This window comes from Henckelia pumila, chromosome 2, assembly GCF_033568475.1.
Source record: "Henckelia pumila isolate YLH828 chromosome 2, ASM3356847v2, whole genome shotgun sequence".
Lineage (NCBI taxonomy): Eukaryota > Viridiplantae > Streptophyta > Magnoliopsida > Lamiales > Gesneriaceae > Henckelia > Henckelia pumila.
Window position 1 is genome coordinate 151501619 of NC_133121.1, and position 8472 is coordinate 151510090.

The 8472-nt window shown below is 35.5% G+C and overlaps 1 protein-coding gene across 2 annotated transcripts; it reads right to left on the reverse strand.

Annotated features, from left to right (window-relative positions):
• Positions 1-1549: 1549 nt before the first annotated feature.
• On the reverse strand, positions 1550-7648 carry LOC140881604 (anoctamin-like protein At1g73020). 2 transcript variants are annotated; one of them, XM_073287039.1, is made up of 16 exons: positions 7239-7648; positions 6811-6880; positions 6558-6673; positions 5693-5819; positions 5519-5619; positions 5159-5250; positions 4947-5051; positions 4550-4819; positions 3753-3885; positions 3550-3663; positions 3388-3458; positions 3150-3280; positions 2590-2672; positions 2393-2500; positions 2071-2229; positions 1550-1992 (listed from the first exon to the last, which is right to left on the reverse strand). In XM_073287039.1, the coding sequence occupies exons 1-16, from the start codon at positions 7392-7394 to the stop codon at positions 1864-1866; spliced, it is 1965 nt and encodes a 654-aa protein (XP_073143140.1). In that variant the 5' UTR covers positions 7395-7648; the 3' UTR covers positions 1550-1863. The 2 variants fall into 2 exon arrangements, with proteins under 2 accessions (XP_073143140.1, XP_073143139.1); XM_073287038.1 differs by having other exon boundaries at positions 7212-7647.
• Between the last annotated feature and the right edge of the window lie 824 nt (positions 7649-8472).

The following is an 8472-nucleotide window of genomic DNA, read 5'->3' on the forward strand; positions in this document are numbered from 1 at the left end:
ATACTCTTGAAAGGAGATTGATTATATAAGTATGAGGACGAACTGCTTCTACAAAATTTAAATACTTATGAAGCCAATAGGTGTTTCATGGCTAAAATAGACACAATTGAAACCAAAGAAAATGATAGGGAAGTTATCGTGTAAGTACTGTTGTCTTGTTTTACACAAATTGCTTAAAAGTTCAAGATATCATGTTCACTTCGTGGCTAGTAAATCTGATGGTATTCTATTAAAAAAGGCTCAAAGTCAAAAAAAGCTACTGACTTTGATTCAATAACTTCTCATATTAATTCTCTTTCGACATATGTGCATTCATATAGGAAATTGTTGAAAATTTAGACTTGTGAACTAAAATTTAGGGGGGGGGGGAAACTCAAAAATTTGAAGACAAGGAAGACACCTGCACAAAAAAGATGCATAGGGAATACCTAGGCAGTAGGATGACTGACACAAGGGAATCCGAAATGGGCTCCCGCTGGTGCACCCAATAATGGGTGCCCCTGCGCTCCAACTTTTGTGCAAGATTTTCCCCGACACAGCACGGAGCGCGAGGACGTCCTTTGTACTGTTTCACGAAAAGTTAAGAAGGGGGGGGGGGGGGAACTCGAAAATTTGAAGACAAGGAAGACACCTGCACAAAAAAGATGCATAGGGAATACCTAGGCAGTAGGGTGACTGACACAAGGGCATCCAAAATGGGCTCCCGCTGGTGCACCCAATAATGGGTGCCCCTGCGCTCCAACTTCTGTGCAAGATTTTCCCCGACACAGCAAGGAGCGCGAGGACGTCCTTTGTACTGTTTCACGAAAAGTTAAGAAGAGGGGGGGGGGGGGGGGTGAACACAAAAATTTGAAGACAAGGAAGACACCTGCACAAAAAGATGCATAGGGAATACCTAGGCAGTAGGGTGACTGACACAAGGGCATCCGAAATGGGCTCCCGCTGGTGCACCCAATAATAGGTGCCCCTGCGCTCCAACTTCTGTGCAAGATTTTCCCCGACACAGCAAGGAGCGCGAGGACGTCCTTTGTACTGTTTCACGAAAAGTTAAGAACTTTTTTGGAGTTTTCTATTACCATTTCATCTTAATTATGTCTTTGATGTTAGATTCAAACTTTTTGAAGCAAGAAATGCACCACTTGATTGAGGCATGCCTCTTTCTTCCTTCAACCAAAAAAACAATGTTAATTTATATCATTTTCTGATTATTGAACTTGTGGTTTATTATGTTATTATCACAAGTTAAATTTGTATCTTGCCATCTTCATAACACAACACGAACAGGTAACAATCGCATGCATAAATTAATTAATAAAAATAAAACTGTCACGTCTATTATCTCCTATGTAAAAAAGGCCCTTTGGTATCAAAAGCCAGGCCAAAAAAGCATTTTTTTAAAAAAAAAATAAAGTGTTTTTTCAGTTAATATGGTGTTTGGATGACCAAATAAGTGCTTAAAAAAGCACTTTTATAAGTAAAAAAAAAAAAAGAGCTTTTTCAAAAGCCAAAAATGATAGCTTAAAAAAGCACTTATTTTAAAAAATCTCTACAAAATCCAAACGAGCTCGAAAAGAACACTGATAAAACCTTTGGTGATCAAAGAGCATTACCAATAAGAGATAAAACCATCATTCCCGAGCCTTACTTTCCGACAGCACACTATTGAAAACGATGAAACAACTAATCTAAACATTTTCTTTTATGAACAAAACTTGGCAAGCAGATACAGATGGCAAAGCCCAGATAAAGTTCTGGCTAGCGTCGCGACACCATAGACGTGCTCGAGTAGGGGAGAATATTACTACTTTCCTGTACAGTTCTTGGCCGAGTCTGCGAAAGTGGAAAAATGTTGTTTGTACATTTCTACTCGTTCTTTTTCATCCCCCAAAACAACTTTTCATCGCCGGAAATGGTCCTCGATAGTTGTCTGGAACAAATCTGTTCTACTTGAGCTGCATTCTTCTTCCGTGCAGCTCTTACCCATGCTGGCTCCTTTTAAATGAGAAACTCAAGCTAAGTTCTTTTTGAACAGTTACTTCAGGTTTAATAAACGAGCCTTAAGTTTTATACCTCAGGAACAATGCGCGAAAATCCAAATTTAACAAACAAAAGCACGTGTTCCATAACGAGAATAGCTGCTAAGCCGGGAGACAAACTCCATTTTCCTTCTTGATCGTATAGGCATACTAGGAGTATGCTATTGGAACAAATTGATGCCACTATTAGAAACTGAAACAAGAAAGAATAAAGCTTCAAGGATGAAATAGTACGAAGTATAAGTTATTCAATGTAAAAAACTTGGTTTAAGAAATATAAGCATTGCCTTAAAAAACCCCAAAAATTTAAATTCCAGGTTCGCATGGCCCTGCTTAAATAATATATGATATATGACCTGAAATATATTTAGCCAAGCTCCAATTGTTGCATCAGAACGAGGTATAGGCCTTCTCATCATGGTCAGCAATTTCAGGGCATCGGTTCGAATCTCTGCGATGTTATTCTGCCTCGATCATCAATGAAATAAAAAGGCATTAATATGTAACACAGATATCAGGCATAATTTGATTCACAGAATCAATTCATTACTACCACTGCAGAAAAGGCGAATGCGAGGGGGAATGCACACGCAAACATTGTGGTCATCCCAAACTGCAACACCAACTCCAAAAAATCTGCCACCACATCATTTTTAACCTTAAAAACCATAAATATTGAAACAAAAATCTTGAATTGACTAAATTTATTTTTACATAATAAAAGAAAGTAGATGCCATGGACTAAAAATTCACATGAAACCACCAACTCCAAAAGGTTTGTTTTCTTTTCCTTTTTCTTTTCGTATCTATCTATTTGTTTTCTTTTCTTTTCTTTTCTTTTTTTCGTATCTATCTACTTATTTACTTGTTATCAACAGTTGAATCTTCGCATTACTAGAAAAAGCTCCTGTTACACATTTAGCAGATTGCGGAGATCAAATCAATCAGCTGCTTCTATGCAAACTTACCGAGTGTAAACTGTTGGATAGCGCGGGATCAATATGGCACATACCCACATAACCAATTGACAGTCATGCACCGAGAAAAAACCTGATCTGGAATGCAAATTTCTCTTTATAACTATCTTATTGTTACAACATAAGAATGCATTACCATCAAAGAGTCCATCTTCAAGCTCCTGGCCGATACTCGCAGCATAAGCAGGTTTAAGGTAATCCTTTTCTACCCTCGGAATTGTTCGGATGTTCTCTGTTGATGTTCCATTTTCACACCTTCTCTTGGTCCTTCAAACATATATCATTTCATCTTTTTTTAAGACAAAGACCCAATAAATGGAAGTTGTATAGAAGTCACAAAGTAATACGTGCCATTTATAAAAATCTATATATACCTGACCGTGCGGAACTTTTTGAATGTGTAAGACAGAAAGGGGAAAAAATTTTCCAATAGATTTTCAATAACCTGAGAAATATTCCAGGTACAGACATACATAAGAAATAGGAGGCAATAGGCGGAAAGTAAAACGATAGGAGGCCATTATAGTCTTTCCTACCTCATACAATATAAGGCGTTGGATTAAAACTTGCCGGAGGGTCATGATGTTGCGATGCAGTAGAGCATGATAAAATATTCCAATGTACGACTGCATAAAATAAAGACCAAACACCTGGCGGAAAAAAGAAAGGAAAAAATCTGGTTTCATGGCGGTAAAGTCTGAAAAAAATTTGAAGCATTATACAGCTCTCTTTTATCTACCTTATAGACTAAGCTGTTAGCTCGGTACTCCACATTTTCATTATTCTCATGTTTAACAAGCTTCACGGAAATCTTGCCTCCCAATCTTGTGAAGTACTGAATAGCAAAGAGGTAACCTGCTGTCAAACAAAACCTGAAAAATGACGAAACACAAGGAATTAATTATCCATTCCACATAAAATCTGCGAAACAAGATTTTGAAAATCCCAGTTCATAAGCTTAACATAATCCGATCTAAAATTAGAAGGAAAAAGCATGCACAAAGACAGCAGTTAATAGGATTGCAGGACACTTCGACAGCTCAAGAGATATTGAGCAGTTATTTTGTCCAAGGACTGCTTAATTTAATTTTTGTGAAGTCATTAATACATATAAACTCTCCACTTGAATGAACTTAATACAAAAAATGGAATGACAACCCAATTTGATGCCTAATAGGGCATGAACATGTACAATTATTGATATAGGCTAATATAGGTAGTATTCGTTTAAGGTATTTGCTCAGAGTTGCAAAAGTCCAAGTGTTACCAGTGATGTAGGTATTAGTTGTATTGAACCATAATTTTATTAACATACGAAACTCATGCATAAATATCTCATTCACGTAACAGATCGATTGAAGACTGGAATGATCTTAAAAATAGCAAGCCTTAAATATTACTTAATCAGACCCCAGGTTAAATTTAGAACTCTTTTCTTTATTTGTCTTTTTCCTGACATGAAAAAGGGGGAGGAAAGAGTAATGCCAAAATTTCATTCACAAAGGGGGAGAACCAGCATCTAGAACCAATTCTTACTTCAGAAAGTCTGAGCCTATGACCTCGTAAAGATGAGCATATGCCAATTCAAATGGTAGCTGGAGACATATGATACTCGTTATGATGAATGCATCATTTCTGAATCTCATAAGCCATCTAATCCACTCTTCTTTTTGGAAAAATGCTTTCTCCTTCATTTTAATTGTCTCTTGTTTCTTCATAATTTCCTTGGGGTTCTGTGGCGAGCTGGGTTCTAAATGCACAAATTTAAACTCAGATTCTGTGATGGTTGAATGATACATCTGCCACCTGAATCAACATAAAAATAAAAAAAAATAATGAAAATAATAAAGGCAAAAGAAAATATGTTGAAAAGAAACATTTAAAGTACTTGTCTGAAGGGAACAATAAAGGGATAACCAAACTATCAACATACCTGGCTAAAAGGGCCGAGCTTTTACGTTTCCAAAACTGGAAAAAAAGTATAGCCCATGCTATCACCCATATGAAGAATAAAGGTAGAACCCACAATTGCAAAGATCTGAGAGAGGTTTTTGAAGCCTATATGAGAATCAGTCAATACTAGAAACAGAAGCATTTGATCTTCATATTATGTGAATAAAGAGGAACAAATTTAAGTGGACCTACCCAAAATCAACAAAATGAACCGTAAGCCCCAAGGCAGCCGGAAATAGCATCCACTTTGTGTACATTCCAAGGAACGCAAAATAGGTAGCAATCTAAAAGGAACCATCACATTCTCAATCATTCAACAAGATGCCTCAATGTGATTACTGAGAGGCTAAAATCAAATAAAACTCTCAATCGCTAGGTTCAGCAAACACTATTTAGCATTAACCTTTTTTAAATAAGAAACGAAACTCATAAAAAAATAAATATGAAACGATCAAGGATAAGGCATCCTTCTTACCAACCTTTTGAATAACAGAATGAGACCCATTTGCACATAAACCTCAACATAAACATGTTACAAGATCTCACGTTTACCTTCATTCCATAGTATGAACATATCTCATCAATTGGCTGTGTTGTGAGGTCAAACAAGTTCAATGCCCAACTTCTTAATAGCAGTTTCCGCTTTCTTTCATCTGGAGAAAGTATGAAATTGTTCATCATTTCCAGATTACAGAAAACTATAAAATTCAAATGAACAATGAGTACCGTGCAGTGGAAATATGTCTTTGATGACACCTAATGATTTTAATTTCTGAATAAGAGATTCCCCTGGCTGCCAGTGAAGCTCTGTGCTATCCGATTTCATTCCTACAACCAACTTTCCAGTGTTCACCTGGAAAATATGACTCAGTCAACAATGTGTTACAGGATCGACATCCTGGATGCCATGAGCTATTATTGCTTATTTTATATATATAATAAAAAAAATCAATCTTAATAATAAGAAACCAAAAAAATGAACTATCAAAAAAGAAAACACCCTTGCAACCAATCTTGAGAGAAAACAAATTGAAAACTCGAAATGTGAAAGAATTTCAAATCTCGACATCAATAGATTATATGGGTATTGATTTAGGCTAATACAGGTTGTCACCCAAATAATAGAAAGTTAAATGGAGTTTCTTCGGAACTATGTCAAGATGTGCCCAAAGTGCAACCTCGTATTGGTATTCTCCCATAGTGGACATAGATATATGCTTGTATTATGTATACATACACACACACACACACACACACATATATATATATATGATATATATATATATATATAATTTCGATCACTTGCACTCTAGGTAGTGCGTTTTAGCAGTCCCTCCTAAAACCCACTATCGTGTGTTGTATCCCACGAATTTCCTGCACCCTATCAAAACTTTATATACATATTAATTCACTTCTTTCCATGATATCCAGATGAATGCTAGTATCACTATCTTCCATAATTTTATTAAATTTTTCTCCCTTACGATCCTATGATCGATGTCCACGACTGTGTTAATTTTTTATGAAAAACATGAAGAAATTGAGAACTGAAAGAACTACTCGTAAGAATCCAACAGAAGAAACAACTTACAATTCTATCTAATATGTGATTGTAGCAATGGAAACGCTCGCACCAACTGAATAAGGATCCGTCTGGCTGTCTAACAAAAGCTTCAACCTCATCCCATTCAAATGGTAAATCAATTCCTGAAAATTAAAGATCCATTCCGAGATAAAAAGAAAGAAACAGCAAAAATTGTGGAAAATTGGCTATAGCAACGTAAGAGTCCACACACAGAAAGAAAGAACCAAAACAGAAACCATGACAAGATTAGTGATCACACCTATATGTGTTCTCTTTCTGAATTTCAACTCGACCGCAGCCTTCCCCAATATCTCCAGTGGTGCAGCCAACTGCAAAGGCCACAAAAACTCCCTAGCACTTTACCCAAATAAAGATTTTGAACGATCAAGAAAAATCTTGATTATTGAAGTCATCGATGCATCATCTTTTTACACCAAAAATTTAAATATCACATTTCAGTATCATAGGTTGAAACAAGACGGGAGGAACCAAAAGAAAGAGATTGTCAAGTGGGCCAGATAAATTGGAAATTTGAAATTTGAAACCACCCAGCTCAACATCGACCAAAGCAAGTAAAATCACATCATCTGAGGGACAGGCAGAAACAAAAACATGAACAAAGTACTAAAAGATCCAGAACAAGAAAAAGTTAAAACGCGCCTTAATGAATTCATTTTGAAGGCCAACCGCTCTTTCAACAATCAGCCCTTTTTTCTCGAACTCATCGACAAGAACACTAAGACAATCGGCATCACCATTCTGGCCTCCTTGGATTTCAACCCACTTAGGAACAGCCACAGCTATCTCAAAAACAACGCCTTCTTCCTTCTCATGCTCACTCATTTCCAACAAAACCCAAGAAAATTCAGCTCCGAAAAAGTTCAAATGACAACGAGGGTGCTCGTATTTCAATGTTTTCCGCCGGCAGTCAGGGAGGCTTCGATTTCTTTTTCAAATTGTGGCTCGAAAGATTGAGACTACAATGGAGATTTGTCAACCTACATGAATTTTTGAGAGGGGGGGCCTCACTCATTAATTTTCCCAAACAAGAAGTAACTGCAGCACCTGTACATGTATATACAGAAATCAAAGGACAAACAGTGACCCACAGCTACAATCCCTTAATTTCGTTGTTTTTGTTGAAAAATATTATTATTATTAATATTATGTTGAATATTCAAAGTTGAATGTTAATATTGAATTATAAAATATGAAAAATTAGTGTATGATGATGTAGATGATGATGTATTTATTTTTGGACTAATCTCAAATGTGGATCTATAAATAGGTCTTCATTTGTGATGAAAAATACAATTGAGTTGAGAGAAAAATATTATAAAGTGTAGAGTTTGATATATTTTAAGTTTTTGAAGTATTTACTTTTTACCGTAAATTTTTACTTTTTCACAACACGTTATCAGCACGATCGCTCGAAGGTTCTCTATATTTTTCGACGCTCCAAAATACAAGAAGAAGTCAAAAATATTCAACAAGTAAGAATTTTTATTTTACTGTTTATATATTTTTATTGTGTATATATTAATATATAATATCATGTTATGAAAAAATAAGTTTTTTATCAAAACTTGTTATAAATTCTGGGAGGATGTTAAGACGACATCCCACACTCCCGGTAAGGGATACGACAAATATAAAAGCTTCTAAGGTTTTTAAACAATAACGTGATATATATTTATTATGTATATATATTAACTATATTAATATATAATTTCATGTTATTATATAAAAGGTTGTCTATGACACTGACCTTATAATAACGTGATATGATATATATTATTGTGTATTTATATACGAACCATATTTGTATAATCTCATGTTATTATATAAAAGGTTGTCTACGACACCGATCTTATAATAATGTGATATGATATACTATACCTGACTTTATACTAACTATATT

Bases quoted from the DNA above. Each gene is read 5' to 3' on its own strand.
- LOC140881604 (XM_073287038.1), bottom strand. From the start codon at position 7,394: ATGAGTGAGCATGAGAAGGAAGAAGGCGTTGTTTTTGAGATAGCTGTG. The intron at 5,052-5,158 runs GTAGGTCCACTT...AACCTCTCTCAG, and splicing joins GTTCATTTTGTTGATTTTGG to ATCTTTGCAATTGTGGGTTC. The intron at 3,664-3,752 runs GTAGATAAAAGA...TTTTTCCGCCAG, and splicing joins CTAACAGCTTAGTCTATAAG to GTGTTTGGTCTTTATTTTAT.